General features: G+C 42.6%; 1 protein-coding gene across 4 annotated transcripts in view; it reads left to right on the top strand.

Annotated features, from left to right (window-relative positions):
* CA5A (carbonic anhydrase 5A) overlaps nucleotides 1-22,591 on the top strand; it is a 25,190-nt gene extending 2,599 nt beyond the window's left edge. Inside the window, exons 1-8 of one of the 4 annotated variants that reach the window (XM_064459732.1) lie at nucleotides 5,512-5,814; nucleotides 7,154-7,351; nucleotides 11,377-11,495; nucleotides 13,784-13,879; nucleotides 14,062-14,124; nucleotides 16,014-16,169; nucleotides 16,659-16,721; nucleotides 18,120-22,591. In XM_064459732.1, coding sequence (XP_064315802.1) covers nucleotides 5,706-5,814; nucleotides 7,154-7,351; nucleotides 11,377-11,495; nucleotides 13,784-13,879; nucleotides 14,062-14,124; nucleotides 16,014-16,169; nucleotides 16,659-16,721; nucleotides 18,120-18,299 — 984 coding nt within the window. In that variant the 5' untranslated portion in view covers nucleotides 5,512-5,705 and the 3' untranslated portion in view covers nucleotides 18,300-22,591. Of the gene's footprint in view, nucleotides 1-5,511; nucleotides 5,815-7,153; nucleotides 7,352-11,376; nucleotides 11,496-13,783; nucleotides 13,880-14,061; nucleotides 14,125-16,013; nucleotides 16,170-16,658; nucleotides 16,722-18,119 lie in introns of those variants that run through there. The other 3 variants (XM_064459730.1, XM_064459734.1, XM_064459733.1) reach the window with 3 other exon arrangements.

Here is a 22,591-nt window from a genome sequence, read left to right as displayed (position 1 = left end):
TTCTTCTGCTTGTTCAGTGTTAATACACCACAAAACTCTGTGGCCTATAGAATTAAAAACTTTGGGAATGGGACATATTACAATTAAGCGTCTCTATTTTGTCAATGAAAGTATTACTCTAGGAAAATTATTTGAAATTGTCCAGTGGAGTTAAGGTTACCCCTGGTCCATCAGTTCCCAGTGAGGGGCTAAATGATGCCATATTTTTGCTGCGGACACTCATCCATGGGAAACCGTACTGAGAAACCGAAGCTCGCTTCATGGTAACAAACATTCCCAGCAGAGATCATCCAAGGCTGTTCCATCGTAAGACCAGTGCTGATTCAATTAACTACAATTGCTATCTAACTCCTTTTACTCACATTCCTCTTCCCAATTTAAGGCAGATGCTATTTATTACTTAAATCTTTCTCTACTCCATGACATTCATGCAGGAAATGCCAAAAAAAACTGATTCAGGAAAACACTATCTTTGGAATGGCTGGGTTGGGCTGCCAGCAAATAGACACTAGCTCTGAAGAAGCCAGCCTGTGGGTCCCCCCGTCAGGTGGCTAGACCCTGCGCACAACATGCGTTCAAAGCAGAAAGCACATTCGATTAAATTCCGCTGTTCACAGCTGACAGTACAAACAGCCCTTTCAGGGAGCAAACTTGTTCAAAGAAAGGGTAAAATCAGACTATTGAGCTCTTAGGTAAAGTTCACCATGTTCCCGAAGTTCATCTCTTACCATTCTCCCCTTGCCCTTCCCACACGCAGAAGTAGTCTCACCGAGCTTGCTGGTCGTGCTTTCACATGGTAGTTAACTCAGACATTTGCTGTGAGGACACAGGTTAAACAATTCAAAGGCCTTTTCTGACTCCCCTTGTGCCCCCACAAGGACGAAAGTATTTTTCTGCAATTCACTGGGGAAGAACTGTAGAAACATTGCTGAGAATCATGGCATATATGTAAAAAATTTCTAGTCAGTGAAGAAAATTAACTCTATCCCAGCCAAAACCAGCACACCTACCGCAGTGCGTGTCTGTACTAAGCTCTGTGGTATCTTGTAACAATTCGTGGAGGCCCTGGTTTCAGACACCTTTAAATACACTAAAGAGGGAGTTGCTGGAAATGCTCTTCATAGGGATTTTAAGCCTATGGAGTATGCCCGCACCCTAGTAGTTATTGCCAGAGCAGGCTTGAAGGGCATTTTTCTTCCTTATCCTTTTAGATGAAGTTACAAGAAAAGCAGACTCCTTCAAGTTTATTTAAAGAATTGTGTAACTACAGCAATGACACACAAACCAGGTGTGCCATCTCCAGGACTGCACCCACAACTGCAGTAACTACACAAATTGCCCACCAGATAGCTTCTAAGCCCTTTTCTTGCTGAGTTACTAAGCCTGCATGCATAATTCTAGCAAATGTTTTTATATAGAAAAGATAAAGCCTCTGTTTGCTTTACCTTGCCAACTGGAATTACCTCCTCCTTATCTGGACTTAGCCTCAGCCACTGCCTTCTCATCCAGGCTCCTATCTCAGCCAAACATTCTGGAAGCAGAGAAAAGCTCAGCATTTCACAATCATCTGCTGCCTTCCTGTTGAGCTTAGAGTACCCTCAGTTACATCCATTTGATAAAAAGCACTGGACTGTTTATCAATAAACTGGCCTGCATCGCAGTGCAAATCTGACATCAGCTCAGCAGAACTTTCAACACCTTGCCACGACGGACCTCAGCCAACCATCACTGATATCCTCCAAGATCTTGATTCATGCTAAAAAGTTTCAAAGAAATCAACCTATCTTGGATTTCCTCTGTAATATTCAATCCAAGTGGCTGAAGCAGAGCCATGGTCCTTCAAAGTTTAAAACGGCTCTTTATTGAGTTTCAGTCATCTGTTTGGTTTTATTTTTCAAATCCAGAATGTGTTGCTATGGAAAGCAACCCTGCTCAGCTTAGGACAAAACCATATTTCCTTCAAGTGGGTGAGGTTTCTCAACTGTTCCCACTGTGCTGTCCTCCCTGTTTTATTTCAGAGCTGGGTGAAGCTTGTTTGAAACTCCCTGTGTAAACAAATCAAAGTGCTTTATTCAAATGTCTTTTTTTTTTTCTTTTTCAAGATTAAAACCATAAAGACTGAAATCCACTGAAGCTCAGTCATTTTACCCCTCATTCTTACTTGACAACCCCTTGAATTAATTTTCACACTCTTATAATTTTGTAACCCATATGTGAGAACTCTCTCCTCCCCAGGATACTTCAGGGGAATTCAAAAACGAAACACTGGAAAATGTTTTGTCTCTTTAAATCAAGTTTACAACAGTGTAAATTGGCAGTAAATCCTTTCACTTAACTGAATTTATTTTGGATTTTTACCATAGAACTGTGGCCTTCAAAATATTTTATTGGAAATTGTGTTATAAATTACGATAATTCTGTAATAGACACAACCTGTATTTTCATCTGGATCTTGACTCCCACCCCAAAGCTTTTGATACTTGTTTCAATGCTAAATGAACTTTCTAACAATTATTCCAAACAATTTTAACTATTACTCCAAACAGACCCGTTAAAGCATTCACAGCTGCAGTTAATTATAGAAAATAATCAAAAAGATTGGGACTATTTGGATGGCATCTATTTCAGCTGGGAAAGGTAGGAAAAAACCACAGTGCAAATGTAAGAAGCCTCCAAATACTATAAAATTAAATGGAGTATCACTGTGTCTGTCTGGAAGGTTTTTTAAAAAATAAAATAAATCAAGCACAGATTAGGTCTGTTTGTGGCAGCTCTCTCCTCGCTGGTGACTCACACCTTGGTCACGCTTCTTTCATTACACTAGTTAGTGTAACTACTCTGACAAGAGCATAGATATTCATGGAACAAAGAAACAATAGACTAGACCCTTCCTCAGCGAGCTGATCGTAAATGAGGGATGCATAAAGCAAAGTGTGCAAACTGCATTTTACCTTAATTCTCACTATTTTTTCCTCCATTTTTTTTGCTTTGCATGTTTGAAAACACATCTAGTAGATGAGGTTTCAATTTCTCTTTCCACACAGCTTCTGTATCACTTTAACTCACCCAGTAGGCCAACTGCCAGCTTTCTGGTTGTGGTGCTCCCTACACACAGAAACCACTCTCAGTTCAGGAACAAGAGAGAGCGCAGCTGAAACCTCCCAGATGGTCCAGAAATGTAAGATACAGTAATTCTGGCTGCTGTTCTCTCCAGCTTGCCAGGTGAGAGCCATGCCTCTCTTGCAAAAACCACCCTCTCTGGCTGTGACATAGCCAAGGAGAAACTTTGCTTCTGGAATGGTCCAGAAAAGGAGATTTTGGCCACCCTGGCTAAGTGCTGGGGACAAGGTTTAGGGCTTATGTTTCCTTCTGTACAGGCAGGTTTTGCCTTTCTGTCTACAGCTTCCGAAACAAACCATCTCACTGCCACTGAGCTCATATTTTGAAGGGTTTTCTTTAATCCCCTAGAGAAGAAAAGGTTTTTTGAATTAAATGCTCAGTAAGAAATAGCACGGCATGTAAAACTGCATGCAGATTCTGTCAATGACTCAGAAAAGACACAAAAGTTTGGCAGGTCAAAGTTATTTCTCTTTAGTTTTGCCCCTGAACAGCCCATCGTTTCCGAAAGCCTACACCATAAGAACTTCCCTTTGGTCATGATGTTCAACCCACAAGAAATTACTCATTCTGTTCAGCTTAGTAGCTCCATATTAAACTTTACATTTCAAAACCTTGCAGGATCAAATCCCTAAAAAGCTTCATAGAGTTCAGTCATCTTAATGCCACAGTGTAAAGCAGTGGGGTTTGAGGCTTTTTTAAAAACTGCTTTTAACATACAGAAAAGCAATAGTTGTACCAAAACCAGGTTATGCCCTCTGCAACAGTAAGCATCTAAACTATGACATAGGACTTACATACATTAGTTAATTTGGTAGATATGACTTCTAAGCTGCCCAGGGTCATCAGCTGTATTTAGAGGACACATCACCGAAGAATGGAATGTGAAGGAATGACAATCTTGTTCTGTTAGTAGATGAGATTAAAACCCAGTGTCTCTTGTTTAGGCTCAGTATTAAAATATCTGAAGCTATGTCTGGGCTCCCAGCTGTAATAAAGGATGCAGTTCATACAGGCTTGCTCACAAGTAGCTTCAGCAACAGACATCTGACCTGTGTTAAATACAGTTGCTTATCTATGATCAGCGGGCTATTAAACGGTGATTAAGCCTGAATGAATAATGATGTTTATGGGCAGCAACTGTTTTCAATTTCATCAAGTACCTATCTCTTCTTTTTAAGTTACAGGAAGCTGAATGTTGAGGGTAGTAAATTAGCCATCCTGAAAAAACATTGAGAGTCAAACCAAGAATGCATTACGTTTGCAATTGAATCCTACTATACAAAAAAAGACTGTGCTTTAAAGAAAGTACATTTTGGCAGAGAGGAAGTAAAATGAAATTTAAACCCAGTTTAAGATACTAAGATGACAGGCTGTTTTGTCTTCGTGCCTCTCCGATGACCTGTTTTCTGATCATGTAGCCACTCAAAGCAATTCACTTGCCAGATTTCAACCTCCTCTTATCCAACTCAGGAGTACTTTAAATATATTATACTGCGAATACAATGGAAACTTATTACACACTGTTGTAAACTAGAGCAAACACTTTTTGGTTGACTCTAGTTGAATATCTAGTCTTATTTTCATTTCAGTAAAACATTCTTAATGCTATGTCAGGATCTCATGAAAACTCAAAAGTACCCACCCTCACAAGATTAAAAATCCCCAAAAGCTAAATGCAGATTTGCACAATGACTTTAAAAGAGTAACCACAAAATATGATTCAAAGCAGGTGGCAAGATGGAGGCCAGATGCTGAGGTGTGGTGTTCTGCTCCAGCTGCCCAACAGGCCCAGCAGAAATGAGGGCATTTACTTAATCTCTGTGCTTTCACCGACACTGTCAGCTTTCTACAGACTCTCCTTTTTTGCTTTGTGTTCCTCACTGGCAGCTGTAACACTGCAGAAAGGTGCACGGAGTAACCGAGGTTTTAACCAGAGTTTCATCAAGGCCTCAAGTGGTGTCAGATGAATGTTAGTTGAATTGACTCCTTTTACCATCCCAGGGTGGGCCTATTTTGGCCTTCAGCCTTTGGGTCAGACACAGTTGGGCAAAGCAACCATAATGTTAACGTTTCCTAACGTTTCTGTGTGGGGTTTGGGCCAGGGACCCTGCTGTGCCAGGGCCACCCATGTCTCTGCGGGAGAAGGATCGCGCTCCAGCCCACCTCCAGCTGGGAGAGACCGAAACCTCCTACTTGAGCAAAACTAATGAGACAAGAACAAATGCTAACCTGCTAAAATGTATAAACAAGCCCTGATGCTACCACCCTGAAAGGAAATGCATTTTTTTGGTGTGGGTCAGGCAGAGGGATTAGCCTGACTATGTGAAATGGTGAACACACACCCGTAAGGAACCGTGGTCTTTTGTATAACGTTGTCACAGGATAAAATGCCGGTAAAACCCAGTCTCAGCTCGCCCCTGAGGGAAAAGTCGGCGGCCCGGCAGAGCCTGCTCTCACCGCCTCGCCTCTGGCAGAGGCACCGCCCGCTCCCCGGAGGGAGCCATGGCGGCGGGGGCCGTGCCGGAAGGGGCCGTGCCGGGCTGGGCTGGGCGGTGGCGCCCGGCAGCTCCGCGGACTCCAGAGCGATGCTGCCACTGCTCCGTCGGGCTTGGGTGGCCGCTGCCACCGCCCCACGGTGGGGGACACGACGGTGCAGCCTGGGCGCCTGCTGCTCCTACCGCCTGCGAAACGCCCGTGAGTGCTGCCGCCCTGCCGCGCCGCATCCCCCGGGGCGGGGAGCCGCTTCCCTCAGCGGGGCCGCCGGGGGACGGGCTCCCTCAGGCCGGGGCCGCCCTCGCCCCCGGACCCGAGCAGCTCCCGCCGCCTGAGGAGAGCTCGCTGCCCCGAACCCCCTCACCCTCCCTGCCCGGCCAGCGCCCACCTCCCGCCCTCGGGCTGAGGGGGCTGCCGGTGCCTCCGAAGTTTGTGTAGAAAGGCGAGAACGCCAAGTTCAGCGTGTTTTTACTGTGAGAGTTCTTCCGCTGAAACGTCAGGGAATGGCACTGACGAGAAGAGAGGGCTGTGGGCTTTGGGAGAATATTCTCCTCACCCGCTTCTGTGTGCCCTGCGTGCGGTGACCTTGCGCAGGCCGATAAAGTTAGCCCCTGGCTGGTGAAGCCGAGGAGAAGGTTGTTTAGCCACCCCTCGTGTGTTAAAAGAGTTAATTTTCTTTTTTCCCCCCTTGTGCAAGACCCCGAGCAGTTGTATCTAATGAAATAAGCAGTAATGCAGCGCTTCAGAGCCTCCCTGTTTTGGGTTTGGTGCGTGGGCAAGGCACAAAACCCCTTTGTCTGTGGGTTGTTGATGTTGGGGGACAGCAGGTGAACAAGTGCTCCCCAAGTCCGTGCAGGTTTCGGAATAAAATCCCGTGGAAACTGTGTGCGCCTGCCCTGCTCATGCCAGTTTGAGGTGCCCAAGCTGCCCCAAAACTGGTAGTTTAGGATTTTACAGGTGTGTGGATCAGCTTTAGGTCCTGACTGTGTGAAGTAGTCTTGGTCAATACTGGTGTGGGTGGCTTCAGGAGCACTACACGGGTAGTGGTGGTGTAAGCCCTGTGCACACGTAGGCGAAAGATTGGCACCTTCAGGAGAATATTTTTGCTTTTGTGGTGGGCGTTATCCGGTGTCTGGTGCAATCTGATGTCAGCTGACGGTACTGGTGTGTAAGGAAAGCTGAAGTGGTGTGCTGAGACTCCGGCAAACCTGTAAAACAGAAGGCACCTTAAAATCAATTGGCAATAAAAGGAAAACAATTTTCTGGCAAATAAAGGGACAGTTTCTTTGAATAGCATTTTGCAAATGCAGAAAGGTATCAACACAGTTATAAGGCACATTACTACCCTGTGTGGCTTTGAGTCATGCAGCTGGAATGTTTTGGTTTTTTTTTTTCAACTTTCCTGTGCATCAGCTGACTTGAATTAGCCTTTGGAGACAATATGCCAAAGCACCACCTCCTCTTGCCAAAAAGTTCTGAAGTATTTAGTTGGAGGTTCTGTATCGTGCATTAGACCCTAACCCTCTTCGTCACCTTCCAGTGCACCCGCTTTGGCAGAGTCCGCTTACAATTCCTGGAGGCACCCGACAGTCACCTATCAATATCCAGTGGAGAGACAGCGTTTATGACCCCTTTCTGAAGCCTCTGAAAATCAGCTACGACCCGACAACATGTCTTCACATCTGGAACAACGGATATTCATTCCTGGTTGAGTTTGATGATTCTACTGATAGATCGAGTAAGTGAAACTCAAAAATCTATTTAATGTCTTATTAATGCTTGTAGAGGAGAAATATTTGCATGTTGTAAAACCTCAGGGCAAATGTTGAAACTTAATATACAGTAAAAGAACGCTTTAGCTGAACGTGGATTTACAGTGATGGGAATTGTAATGCAGAAGTTCTTTGCAGGTTACACTTTGACTAGGTATTTATTACCATGGACATTGTGCACAAATCCTCTGTTGTAGGTTGAAACTTATCCTTATTACACAAGCCTTAATGCCCTGCCTTTTGATTAGGTCTCGTAATATCATGGCTTCGTCTACATGACTCAATCTTCAGTCATATATATATATGTATCTACTTAGTTTTAAATGAGATTCCATTATTACACTTTAATAAAGTAATCTGCCACTTATCTCTTTTGCGGTGTTAACAGATATATTCAATGCATTTGAAATAATCAGCAGCAAAATGACTTTCAGTTGGAAAGCATACATATTTATCTCAATAAGCTTTGGGAGGATTAAATAACACTGAGCTGCTACCCCAGGGGGCAGGTGCGTGTGTCCCTGTTGGTTCAGTATAAGCAGGAGTCCATGCATGAGAAATCAAATGATGCATTCCAGCAATTTAATGTGAATAAGCACTCTGACCTGAGCAACTAAATCTTTTTTAAACGCTCAATAGAGTCAAGTGACTTAAAATCAAGCTATTGCTACCAAATTCCAGATTTTCTGTCTGTTGTTCCTTTTAAAAGTTGACTTTACCAAAGGGTATTGCTGGTATGTATAAAGAAAACATTTTGTAAAGGTGGGTGAACTGGTAGCAGTTGGTCAGGGATATTGTGAAGTACATGATTCATGTTGATTACTCAGCTTGTCCTGGAGGAAGAATTTAGGGACCCCAGGCAAGCTTGAACCCGTTTGATTGGAGTAATTTGTGTTTAAGGGGACTGTTTACCATGTGAGGATGGTAGAACTTTGTAAGGGATTTAGTAATGCTCCTGGGAAGGAAGCTTTCAGCATGCTAATAAGAAAATGCTTTTTCTCCACGACACCAGTATTTTTGATTGATGTTTGGAAGGAGGCTGATAAAACAGTGCAGCAAAAATGGTAGCAGTGGAATGCATGGGGCTTTCAGGGGCTTGTGTGATGTTTGGAGGGTTTTTTGGTTTTATTGTTTATAGCTGTTCACCAGAATATTAGTTTCCAGCCAGGGCATGTTCTTGCCCTTGTTCATTTGAGTGCTTCGGTATGTAATGAAGAAACCAAGTAGTGCCCCTCTGTTTTCACAGTACAAACTGCTGTTGCGTTAGTGAGGTGTGGTTAAACAAGGGACTAAGATGGAGACATCATTTGTTAGCTCATCGATGATTTTAACTTACTAACTTTAGATTGGTTTTGCTTTTAATTTAAGTCTTTCACTTTATACAGCCATACCCTGCTATCTGTTGAGGATGGGTTCCTGAAAAGCATCATGGTTTGCAGTTTGATGGATAACAAAGTCTTTTTTTATGCAAGAATTGATGTAGTGGAGAGGAACTGCCTGGAAGAGGTTAAGTAGTATGTAAAATTTAAATACCCAGGGACCGTTTCCGTGACGTAGAGGCAAGCACGGAATCCTCAGGGGTGTCAGTCAGAGGGGTGCTGGCCTTTCAGAGGCTGGCTATTCAGAGCATGTCATAGCTCTGAAAGGTCTTACCCGCTTCACCTCTGAGACTGAACGCTTGAGGTGACTCTCCAAGTGTGAGTGTTCTTGCTGCCTCTTTCTGCATGGCTGCCTTTTCATCATCATGACCTTCCTCAAACGAATTGAAGTCAATGAATGGCTAGTGGAGGATGGCATTAAACAATCAGTGACAGGACTCCAAAATGACAGGGTAACAACAGATCATGGGATGTTGCTGTATAAACGGCCAGGTTTTCAAGTGCCTGCCTCTCTCCTCTGCCGCCTTCTCTTTACTGTTGCTATTTCTGATTTTTCTCTCTGCCAGCCTCTGTCTAACAATAATCGAAATCCAGAGAAGCTGCTTATGAACAAAACACACACAAAAAAGCAACAAAATTGAAACAGAAGATGAAAAAGACAAAGCGAAATGTGCATCCAGGATAGACAAAAATGCCCAACTCCTGAGACGAGGCAAAACAAGACTTGGGCAAAAGATGAAGGTAGTGCTGCCATGGGGTGTTTGCTTATGAACAGAGCAGGAGGACGAAGAAGAAAGAGGGTGTGGGGAAGGTATGTCCAGAATGTGGTCCTGTCTGTGTGCATGGATGCCATCTGCTGCAGGAAATGAGACCGAAACAGAACTAGGGCTACGATACCGAGCTGATGTGATTCTTTCCTCTGGTGGTTGTTAGTTCCTTTAAATGTCTGTTTTGTTTTGAAATTATCAAGGCTGGTGAATTGGGAGGAAGTGAAATGGGAAAAATGCTTGTAATGGGACTGTAAGTTCCCATTTGGTTCCCGTCACTTTCTAGTGTCTGCTATGGGACCCTGACTTTCTACATATGTGTGCCTGTGCCTAGCTTTACTTGTGAGGTAAACATTCACGTGACTGTGGTTATTAACGTGAATGTAGTCACTTGTGGGTTTGCATCATCGCGTCATCAGGAGTGGATAGTGTTAGAGCGCAGAAACATTAATTCTGAAAGACCTGGCAGTGTGGGCCATATCTTCATCCCATCTCTGAAAGTTACTTTTCTCAGTCATGATTATTTTAGTGATGGTCAATATTGCATTCATGCGAAGAGCTCAGTAGCAGTGGATGAAATCAATTAAATGTCAATTTGCATAGCTTGTTTTAGCTTACTCTTGCCATGAGCAGGCCTATCTAGTTAGAATTTCAAAACTGCTGGCTGGCTTTCAGGGGAAAAAAAGACAAGAAAAGCTCTTAATGCCTTTCATTGTTTTCTCCTTAGCATTGAAGTGATTAACTTCTTTTCAAAAGTAGTGTTGGGATTATGGACTTTACACAGTGGTCTGCTGTAAAAGCTAACCATGACGTACAGTGAGGTAAAAATCAGCAAATGGGTCTCTACAGCTACGTTATTTGTTGTTAGCCCTTTGGAAGTAATTCTGGTCTCTCATACCAGATGTTGTGATGTAATAACTAACAAGAAGGCTTTGCAGGATGTTCCTGGTTCAGTTAGGAGGAAAGGAGTAAAACCCAACAGTACGCAGGAAACCAGACATCGACTTTTTCATTTGTGTATTCACAAAATTATAAGAGGCCTTCTGAAAATTACCTTTGCTCATGGCTAAAAAGTGTATTAAAGCTTCCAGAAACTCAGAATTGTGCCCACAGGCAGACTGTAATTTCAGATGCTTTGTGGAGTGTAGCTTGAGCAGTTTACAAAAGGCACAGTGGTAGCATATTTCTGGCTGTGCAGGAAATCTCTTAATATTGGTTATGCAGTCTGAAAGCTGCGTTGAAGCAGAGTAGTATGCGTGGCTTTTTGTAACTTGAGAAAAAAGCAGAATTGAACGTTTGACACAATGTACTGTGTTTTTCTCTGGAAAAATTGGATTTTTGAAGTCTTGTATTGTCCTGGGAAAAGTAAATATTTTTCATAGATATTGAGGCTTCGCTGCGGTGTCATTTAATAGATGTATTCATTGCTTTGTCACCATATGTGTTTCTTCTGGTAAAGCAGTTCTCATACGCCTGCTCAAAGAGAAGAGCATAGAACGTAACATGTAATTACTATGACTCTACCAAACTTGACGTGGATTGGAAAATAACAATAATTCCCTTGAGGGGAGGTGGATGAGGAGACCGTTTAGCTTATTATCTTTAATTTTCTATAGTTGATTCAGACTGCAGGGAAAAAACAGTGATGCATTTGCTTGAACAGTTTTGCCGTAGCAAAGTAAATTGTAAAAGCAGCCAAGCGACAGGGGACTGTTTCGGTAAGATAGTTGCTCCACCTGATTTCTTCCCTGAGCAAACTTACTTCAAGCAGGATCTTGCTGTGTTACTTGTCTGGACAATTCTAAATCATGTTTATTAATACATGTGCATTGGTTTGTCTTTTAGTAATCGTTGGAGGTCCCTTGGAAAACCAGTACAGGCTGAAGCAGTTCCACTTCCACTGGGGAGCCATAAATGAGTGGGGTTCAGAGCACACCGTTGACAGTAAATTTTACCCGGCAGAGGTAGGAGATAAAACACTGAACAGTGCAAATACCTATGGGGGATTGGAGGCTCTGTGACTGTACTGTACTGCATGCTAGAAAACTCCCTGCGTGAAGAATCGCAGCTTACTGCTAAGGGTCAGACCTGGTAGGTGCCACAGCTCATCTGCTGTCTTATTAGGAAGTTGATATTAACTGTGTTTTCTGGAGAACAGAGTCTTAACATTAACCATTGGCCCCGTTACTGAAGGTTCCAGTTACATTTGCTTCTCCCTGAATGCTCGCAGGGGTAGCTGCCGGACAAGCCAGTGGCAGGGAGCGAAGTATCACTGCTGTTCCAGCTCATGCTGGGTGGAGGGGCACAACTCTGCTAGTCCTTCCTCCCTTTGAAGTGGAACAGGATGAGATGGAAAGCAGGCTGAGGGCACATCAGGTCTTCATGAACTCCCAGGTCCCAGCTAACGTTGTGCAGATGAGGTGGGCAGCAGATATTGAGGTAAATGGGCAAGCTCAGATCTCAGTTAAAAAAAAAAAAAAGTAAGTGCTTTACCTCTGAGCTGCAGTAAGCTAAGAGTTCATGTGAGGTGTAGGATCTGTTTATGGGAGCACAGTGAATGCATTGTGCCTCAGCTGCTGTCTCTAGTGGACCTCCAAATCTCCCAAACCTTACTGCTTTAAAATAAATTTTTATTTATTGTATATCTAGTTATTTAATAATAAACATTATTACTAAACCCTTGCAGAGGAACAAAGTACATACTAAATACTCTTAAAAAATATTTAAAGAGAAAATGGAAGATTATTTAATTCTCACACCCATACCTGTAACTCAAGAAGCTTGGTCCTGTGTCCTTTGTATACAAAACAACCGCCGCGTGTATGAGACCCCAATGTTTTGGCTAACGTTAGAAAGTTTATTCCAGTTATCGACAATTTTTTGTTTGTTTCTTAAAGTTGTTAGAATAATGTAGAGCAGAGTTCTGTGGTAATGTAGTGGTTATCATGGTCAATTCATTTTCTGTTTTCAACTGTTAAGCAATTATTAAATTAGCAAAACATTTCACAGAATCACAGAGTGGTGAGGGTTGGAAGGGGCCTCTGGAGCTCACCCCGTCCCACCCCCTGCGTGAGCAGGCACCCCCAGAGCAGGGGCACAGGGCCGCGTCCAGGCGGGGGGTGAATGTCTCCAGGGAAGGGACCCCACAGCCTCTCTGGGCAGCCTGTGCCCCTGCTCTGGCACCCGCACAGGGAAGGGGTTTGGCCTCATGTTCAGGGGGAACTTCCCGTGTTCCAGCTTGTGCCCGTTGCCCCTTGGCCTGGCGTTGGGCACTGTTGAAAAGAGCCTGGCCCCATCCTCCTGACACCTGCCCTTCAGGTATTTATAGGTATTTATGAAATCCCCCCTCAGCCTTCTCTTCTCCAGGCTGAACAAGCCCAGGTCTCTCAGCCTTTCCTCCCAAGGGAGATGCTCCAGTCCCCTGAGCATCTTCGTAGCTCTTTGCTGGACTTGCTTGGTTAATTAACTACTAAGGCAGTACTACTAAGTAATTAACTACTACGGCAGGAGAGTCACTAAAAAGGATGGAGCCAGTGGAGAGCAATACAGATGAAGTTGCTCAGAGAGGAAAGTGTGACAGGTATAAACACAGTTGTATGCCAAAGATGGAGAATTTGAAAACTCAAAAATAAGCAATAATCAGAAGATGTTTATCTCCTGTAAATGCGTTTGTAATGATGCCTGTCAGGTCGGCAAGATATTTATTAACAGCAGGACAGTGTGACTAAGTTTTGGGACTGGTGCTGGCTGTCTGTTTGATACACAGAACCCCTGAAAGGCATGCTTGCATTGGACTGTAAGCAATGCAGAGGAAGCTCATGTTATGTGCAGAATGTTCCTTAGCAGAACAGCATGCTCTGCTATTCTTGTTAAGAGCTGGAAGAGTCCTTCAGTTCCAGCTGTACTAGAGCCCTTTTTGTGCCTTTAACTAGCATTTCTGTAATCAGTCTCCCACAGACAAAATCCCTTTCATATGTGTGAAAAGTAGTTTATGGGTCTTTGGCTGTTGTTTAAAGATGATCTCCAGAGATCCCTTCCAACCCCTGCCATTCTGTGCTTCTGGGAAGTACCATTATTTCCCAGTGACGTTTCGGTCCCCATTTTTGCAGCGTGACTTCTGAGGTAGCTCACTGTAGTGTCTCAAATTGCACGACGAAAAAGGACGAAATGTAGCAAAGATCAAAAGTCAAGTGTCTGGATATCATTGCTGTGCTCTGTGTGTGTGTTGATTCCTCATTCATTTGTATTTCAGTTGCATTTAGTACACTGGAATGCTGTTGTGTACCCGACTTTTGAAGAAGCTGTAATGGAAGGTAACGGCTTGGCTGTTATTGGAGTGTTTCTAAAGGTAATTTCACTTTGTGCAATAAGCTGTAATGATGCCTTTTTATTTGCATTTTGTTAAAACCGATTTAGGACAAAATACCTCTACGTTTTTGTCGTCATCGTTGTTTTCAGAAAAATACCGATTAAGGTAGATATGTAGGATGTCAGCTTAATGGTTCTCTAACTCCTACCTGTCTTGTGCAGCTGGGAGCACATCATGAAGGGCTGCAGACACTGGTTGATGCCTTGCCGGCAGTTAAACACAAGGTATGTATTTTTAAGTGTCTCACCAGTTACTATAGTGTCCCACCGGCTATCAGATAGCTAATGCAGTCGTTCAACATAAAGAATACTTGGAGAACAGGAAAACACTAATCAGTGCTTTCTTCCTTAAAGGTCAGTAGGGGGCCTGACTGATACCTTGGGTGAATTGTTGACTATACTAGAGGGAGGGGAAAGCTGATTTTTAAGGAGGAACTGAGTACTTAGAGGTTTGGAAAGCTTACAGTTTAACAAATGATGCTCTTGAGATTGTACCCCCGTAGAAGGGCATGCACATGTTTAACGCCTGCCTTCACTGAAGCCTGCCCTACCACCTCTGTGAAAACAGATGGCACCGGATTAGCTTTTGTGGTGTTTAACTGGAAGGAACTTTCTGTGCTTTTCTGTGAATTAAGGCTTTCTGATTTTTGTCTGATCTTTGAGGAGGAGATTATTGTTTGCTTTTTTTTTTTAAACACTAAATTTTCTGCTAGGAAAATGGGACTCTTCGCAGATGATGTCTGGCTTCTGCCAGGAGAGGGAGTGCTGCGTCTCTGGTAGTGCTCAGGAGCAGCTCAGGCTCCTCCAGGTGTCTCCTGCTTTTTAAAAGTGCACACAAAAAAACACACATCAAGAATTTTGCTGGCTTGTAAGCACATCCAGTTGAAGTCGCTGGGCCATTATTTATCGCAGTAAGGAATTTTTTTAATCCAAAAAACCCAAATACTTATGGCAGTGCAGTGAAAATTCTGCCAGATAAATGCCAAACAAGTCAGCTCAGTGCCAAAAAGACCTACAAAAATTTGTGACTATACATTATGAGAATTTAGTGCTTTAGGGCATATGAAAGAAACTAAAATCAAGATCTTTTAAAAAAAAAAAAAACCAAAACACCAAACCCCAAAACAACATAGTATCAAAGATTAGGCTCGCCAAGTGACGTGTGGGCTGCCCTGAAAGAGATCTCATTTCCAAAGGGTGTTGGTCACCCAGCAGCAACTCATCGGCACTTGTGAGAACCTTTGTTGCCTTGCCAGCATTATCACTGGCTTAAGCCCTGAACCCTGGGGAATATCATCCTGGTGAGGAGGATGAGGAAGGTCAGATCACACCCATTCTGATGTCCTTGCACCTTCCTCTCTCACATGATGAGTAAAAGCTCCCGTCTAGAATCTCTTATCCAACTTCCTATTTTTGAAAAATTCTTTACTGTAATACTTTGCATTCTCTGTGGGGAACTGATAAAGCCTATCTAAGGAAAAACAGGATCTTCCTTTCCTGTATTGGCAGTATATCCTGGAAACACCCCAGGAGTAAAATGTTTGTGTAGGAAATTGTGGGCTCTGCAGCTCCTACGTGCTGTCTGGATCTCACTTGTGGGAGTGTGCATTCTGGAGACATGAATGCTTGATGTGATTTAAATAAAATTTTAGTCTTTTCCCTCTCCCCACTCCCTAAAATCATGTTGTAAAAAGTAAAATCACTATTGTTTGCAGTGTAAGTGTATCTGGCAGGACTGCCTGAAGTTATTCCACCATTTAGTCTTTGTTTTTCCTGTTTGCTTCTAGCTCCACAAAGACTTCAGTTGCTCCTTTGCACTCCTTGTTTCTTCTGCACTGAGTTCCTAATGGCTTGTGGGGACAAGCCATTAAAATTTTGTCTGCTCGCTAGCTGCATCTTATGCCCCAAACCCCGCTTACGCATTTTGTCCAAGTTTATGGGGCTTAAAATTATATTTATGTAGATCATTCTTAATATTCACAATATGTGATTTTGCATATGCATATATAACACCTATGCTATTTAATCTCAACGTTAAGATATTTTAAAAATCTTCTGTTAGTTTTTTTTCCTCAAACTACAGTTTTTAAAAATAAACTCTTTCTGGGGTTTAGGACACTGTTATCGAGTTTGATGTCTTTGATCCCTCCTGTTTGATACCTTCATGCCCTGATTATTGGACCTACGCAGGCTCTCTGACTACTCCCCCTCTTACCGAATCGGTCACATGGATTATCAAGAAGAAGCCAATAGAGGTTGATGAAAATCAGGTAAATCTCATGCTTACCTTTCAGATCACACTAGACCTGCTTGACTGCCTGCTGCTGTGGAGGGGAAGAGGCACACAAGTAGTAGCTTACCTGTCTTACCTCTACCAGTGATTCTCTGAGGATACACAGAGATCTGTGGCTGCTTCACACCCAGTATTTGTTTGGGGAGGTATTCTGACATTAACAGCTAATACTGAAACACCTAAGACCTGTTGAGTAAGCAGGTAAAGGTGCTTCTCCAGCTCTCTGGAGTTCTATCTTAATCTATGGTAAACCATGCCTTATGCTGGAAGCTTCCCCTTGAAAACTGAGGGTTTTTTTATTGGAACACTGCATAATTTTGCTCTCCTTACCAGGATGCAGTCCTTTTTGTGGGAGGGAGGGAGGAGAAAGGGCAGGTTTTGGGCATATTCTTGATAGCCACGTGCATTTGCACAGAAGTCTCTGCAAGGGCTAATCCTCTCTTCCTCCCTTGGGCGGACTCTGAAGGTACTGAACGAGTGGTGGGTGGCTCCGAGTCCTTCACATGCCATTCTGATGGTGAGAGATAGAGTGAGTCCCCACTGGGTGTTGTCTTTTCCCTTTGTAGGCACATTTACTCTCTATTTGGTTGTACTGTCCTTGAATTCCTTTTTTTAATCTCCCCTTAAAAAGGCCACACAAACAAGGGTTTCCGCAAATGTTTGTGTTACAGAAGTTATTTCAAGTGGAGGAGTTTGTGGTCAATAGTCTGTTCTGACACCAATCCAAACTCGTCACCATGTGCCCTCTAATGTTTTTAATTTTAGTACTTCATGTTTCAACGTGACGTTATTCCTTGGTAGATGTAAGGACAAGTAGAAAATAGTCAGAAGGAGGACTCACTGGAATTGTACAGTTGTGGTTTTTGTTGGAAGCTTTGGGGATGTTTTTGTCTATTCAAAGAAGTGGAGTACTTTGAGGGGCGTTATAACATAGAACAAGTCTTGGAGACTGTTGCAAAGCAAGTGAAAATGAACAACCCCCCAAAATCTACCATTTGTCCATGGTTTAAGAGGCACTGCAAGTTATCTGTGCGTTGTCCCTGTTCTTTGAGGCTTCGAGTAATAAGTGCAAGTGCACAGGCATGAGGCAAAATACTGATTTATTTTTTTCTAATGCCACTTTTGCATGGAGCTAGTCCATCTAGAAAGTCATGCTCCAGACAAACGCGAACTCTGAAGAACAGGCATGTACCTGGTCTTAATGTTTTAGTTTACATGAAGGGACAGGAAGAAGTGAAGGTGGTTAACAGAGCAAAAAGAACTGAATGCATAGTGTGTCATTCTTCTTTTCAGTTGAAACTTCTTCTCCTTTTTTGTTTGTCTTTCTTTTTTTCCCCTTTGGCTCTTCTTCACTCTCATTCTTTTATGGCATAGAAAGGCTCACCGTTTACTTAACATTTTAATGCCTTTGTGAGCATTAAAAGCTGATCTGTCACATGCTTTATCTTAATCCCCAGCTACAAACCACTGAGAACTACTATGTAGATTGTTGCTTGTGGAGGTTCCCTCTTTTCTGGGTGCCAGCACAGGCATGTCTGTATAAGATAACAGAACTCCAGGAAGGGTATACGTTAAAGTTGAAGAGGTTTATTTAAAGATGGCATATGTTCCTGTATTTGAATGGGAATCCCTTCTGTCTCAGACGTGCCACGTTTGAGATTTAGTTTGCCTAAAGATGGCAGATGGCTGATAATTCATCCTCTGTGTTGATATGGATGGTGGCACGATTGATATGGATGATGTGGCATAATCTTCACCAGCAAGTGACAGAGGAGTGACAGAAGTTTATGCTAAAATTTCTCAGAATGCAAACATAATAGTATCATTGATTTATTTTTTTGCCAGCCATGAATGATTGTGTTTTGTCATGAATTCCAGTAATTCTCCAGTTAGTAAAGTCACAAAATTGGACATTTCTCATTTGCAGCTGGAGGCATTTCGGATGCTGCTCTTTACTTCAGATGGTGAAGAAGAAAAGAGAATGGTAGACAACTTTCGCCCTCTTCAGCCGTTAATGAATCGCACCGTCCGTTCATCCTTCCAAAGCAGGCATCTCTTGAACACTGAAGTACAGCCCGCGGACCATGCTGAGCTGATCAGGCCATAGATGGCCCATGAAATGTCAGCCCAGACTGCAATACCTGCGTATAACTGATGTCATTTTTCAATCACTTTCTTTTTTCTGCAGCGTGTGTATGCTGTACAGTTTCACAGCCAGCCAGTTTCAGTTCTAAGTGCCATTTGACCTTCAGTAGAGAGGCTGTGGGTTTCTTAGTTTTGCCTCTTTTAAGAAGTAAATAATATTAACCCTTAACAAATTGACTTGCTTTAAAGCAGGGACTGATAAGGAATTATTTTGATAGCTAAAGGAAAAATAAGGGCAGGAGATCTCTTCCCCTGCCTCTTGTCTGAATTGTTCTGTGTCTCTTCCAATGCTCTTCCAGTGACTTGCATGAATTAATAATCCCAACTACAAACATGTTAGCAAGCAGGAAGTGTGAAGAAATGAAAGTGTTAATACTGATCAGATCAGATTGTTTCAGAGGCTTGGGAAGAGAACTAGCTTCTCTGCTCACATATAGAGTCACTTTGTCTTCTTCCCTTTTTCTTGGTGCTCAGGATGACAAGAGGAGAAGGAAAAAATGACTTACAGAATCTAATTCCCATTCTATTGACTGTGTGATCCATGTTTGGTTCGGATGCCACAGAATGTCCACTCTATCTACACCACGAGCCAGATGACTTTTTCTAAAACCTTATAACAAGTGTAGAAGCTTTAGCTTTGGCAGCTTTTACTTTTCTGTTTTAATAATGTGCCAGGAGAAGAGAGCAGAAGAGAATTCACCAGTGTCTCAAGACTGGCAAGAGCAGCAAATCAGGCGAAAATGCCCAGTTGATCCCAGGAAATTGATCACATCAGAGGAAAGCAAATTAGGTAAGGCTCAGCTGACGCTCCCAGTGGGGTTTGGCGGAGGAACCCAAACAATTTCTGAAACCTAATCCAGTGCTAGGAGAGCACGGACAAAATGCAGCATTCAGATATTCAGATACTTGAAAGGTTTTTTCCAGTAACTCACAGAGCACCAGTGCACTCTCTTCAAAGTTTTGCCTTAAGATGTACTTTTCTTATAAAAAGAGTTATCTAGCTTGATGATAACTGGGGACCAGATTGTATTTATAGCACCTTATGGTAAGGGAGTTCAGTGGTGGTTGAAATTTCTTTGTGGGCCAGACAAACTTGTTGTGTAAGCTGCCAGCTGTGGAGCCTTAGCCTAGCGTTACGGTCCAATTCCCACTAGTATTATCTACCTCTGAAGTATACTACTAGCCATCATTTTCTCTCAAGCACCTTTCTCACTGACTTTTTATGCTTTACTGGATTTAACAGTGTGCCGGTGCATGAAATTCATGTACCAAATGTACACATTTTCTGATGAGGAGCAGGTCTGTCTGTAAACTAGTGATGTGATCTTGATTGATTGCATCTGAGGAGCCTTCTTGGAGAACAGATGTTACTTGGTCTGCTTCTGCCAGTAAGCAAACTCACTGGTTGCTGGTGTGATTCAGCACGCGTGAGGCCAGGACACTAGCTTGTCAATGCTAGATTCAGAACTTTAGAATCAATACTTTGGTTTTTTAAGTCCAAGTTTTCAGTTTAAACGCACTTTAACACTATTTAGTGTGACCGTGATGATTTGAAGGCTTTTGAATATTTGTGTTTAACCAACTCAGTGCCCAGGTCCTGCCTTTGCCTCCTGAATAGCTCTACCTCAGCCTGTTGTTAGGTTGTGCCTTTCTCCCTTGGCAATTTGAAATGTGGCCACTTAACTGTAGAATGATGTGGTAAATACAAGAAAAATCTCACTTCTACCCCAATGTAGTGTACTTATTTTTACTGTGTAGGATATTCAGTGTGGCAGAATATATCTTCAGTTTCATTACCCCCCCCAAGCCGTTACCGCTCAGTTGAACTTTACCGCCTTGGTTGAGCTCTGTAGAACTATACCCGCTGTACTGGCTTGGTTGAACGATACCGTCTCAGTTGAACTATGCAGTGTTTGGTATCATGAGATGGACCTTTTACTTTATTCCTGGTCTGCAGAATCACATCAGTGATGGTTTTGCCAGCAAACGATGGGTCCCAAAATAATTTTGGAAGGGACACCCACAGTTCTGGCTAAAGGGAAAGAATTCTTTTGCTTTCAGCGTGAGCATACTGGGTCTAGTAATTGTGAAGCTTGAGGTTTTCATTCAGTGGTGGTCTCGCAAATGCTTTTCTGAGGAGGACCCTGTAGAAAGACGGCTGTGATTCAGAACTGGCATGTATCTTGTCTATCTCTGAGATTTTTGCTACTTGTTATTAGTAGTTAGGAAAAACTGTAATATAAAGACATCTTAATGTTGCCTTCACATCTAAAAATACAGGTGACTTGGTAGCACTCACCTAGCTACAGGTAGCCTGCATCAGTATCCCTATTGTACACCAATGGGTCCTCTAAAAAGCTTCATGAAATTCCTCAACGTTTTTTAGTTGCCTTGGCAATTTTCACCAAGTTTTTGTGCACCTCTGATCCACTGAGCTTGTCCCACTAGTTAGCTTGTCTCACTAGCTAATACAGCTTTCCTAGCATATGCAAATACAAAATACAGGTTTTGTTCTTAGGGAACTACCGTGGTGTAAATGTTTCTAATCTTCAGAGGCTTCATAAGGCAGTAGTACGCTCGTACCCAACTGAGTTCTCAAGGGTTAGGTTTGCTCCACGGAACCAAATTTCCTTCCTTGGCGTGTAAATCTTTTTACCACACTCAGCACCATGCATCCCTTAGAGATGATGCTGAATATTCTATTTTCAGTGACCTGTTTAAAAATCTCATAGAGGTTTACTGTTAAAGTGTTGTCATGGAAGTTCTGTTAGAGAATAGGTGTATTATCCAGTCACGTAGTTAATAAGCTATACTCCATGCACACTTAGTCACATCTAAGTATACTGACATAAAATTAACCAATTTCAATTTCAGCACTGATCATTTCAAATATCTGCAAACAGGGTCAACGTAGAAAAAGTTAACTACTGTGCTACAAAAACAAGCTTTACAGGGATTTTCTGTTACAGTTATTTTGCTGGTTTTGAGTCTTGCATTTACGTGTTAGTGTTGTAGCATCCTGGTTAAGGTAGGCAGTATCTCAGTTGCAGGGGATGTTGTTGTTGGAACTGGCAGCCTGGAAATGAACAGAAAGGGGGTTTTGGTGTTTTTTCTTTTTTTCAACGTCTATGTTACAATGACTGTATTGGCCTTGCAAAAGCTAACTTAAAGAAAAATAATTCTCTGTGCCTGCACATGTATGTAAAATGGGAGATGGGATACAATTCCTTCGCCTTATTCTCTCAGTTGTGGGGGAGGGAATGATTTGATTTGATGGTTGGACCAGAGCTAATATTTGTAATGATTTTGCACAACTAAGTTAATCTCTATTTGAAAGGTGTCTGTGCAGGAAACTTTAGGCTCTTTTAGATGGTACAATACAAAAGGGTCAAAGCCCACGTTTGCATACACATAGTAGTCACTTCCGTTACTTTGTACTGTACTGGGAGGCGTTCCTGTGGTGATAAGTACTAGGGATTAGAGACTGTAATAGAAATAATGTTGAGGACAGCTTATTGAAATGGGAGTAGAAGGTTCTTGAGCGTGGATCTGCATCCATGTTGGTCTGGCTTCCAACTGCCTTTCAATATTTCTACTAAAGATCGCTCCTCTCAGAAGTCTTCACCATTGGAACGACTTCATTTGGCGTTTGAATGTTTGATCCATATTCCTACATTCCAGAACTTTCACAGCAGTGCGCTTCAGGTGTACGCCATGACGTATACCTGCCCAGTCTGTTGTCTTCTGTCATGGATGGCTTGTGTTGCTATTTTTTTACCGCAAGTCTGACAGGAGTGTATCTTTTGGCTTTGAAAGCTATAGAAATGGAGACTGCTTTGATTTCACAAAAATCTACTGGCTTTTGGAGTACTGGAATTCTACACAGCTTACTTTGGAGGAAGGGTCCCTTTTTTCTGCTCAATTTCATAGTCTGTTGTATTTGCTTTAAAAATTGAATGCCTTAATTTTGAATGTCTTGTATTTCTTGGCACATCTTTGCTTTTTTCTTTGTGCATCTTGTTTTTGTGGCAGTTATTACCTTGTGTATTTTCATGTATGTTATCTGCCTAATCATAATTTACTGAAGTAATTGTTCTTGCAGGCAATATGTGTAACAGGGAAAGCCTTTTGTTCTGTTAGGATACGGGCCTTTTCCTTTGGTTTTCACCTGATGTAAAGAAACTTCTAGCTGCTGTATTTTAAACCATTCAAATTAGTGTGCGACTATGTAATAAAGAAACACAGAGAAACCTG

Source organism: Phalacrocorax carbo, chromosome 8, assembly GCF_963921805.1.
Source record: "Phalacrocorax carbo chromosome 8, bPhaCar2.1, whole genome shotgun sequence".
Taxonomy (NCBI): Eukaryota; Metazoa; Chordata; class Aves; order Suliformes; family Phalacrocoracidae; genus Phalacrocorax; species Phalacrocorax carbo.
This window is presented reverse-complemented; position numbering and strand designations above follow the sequence as displayed.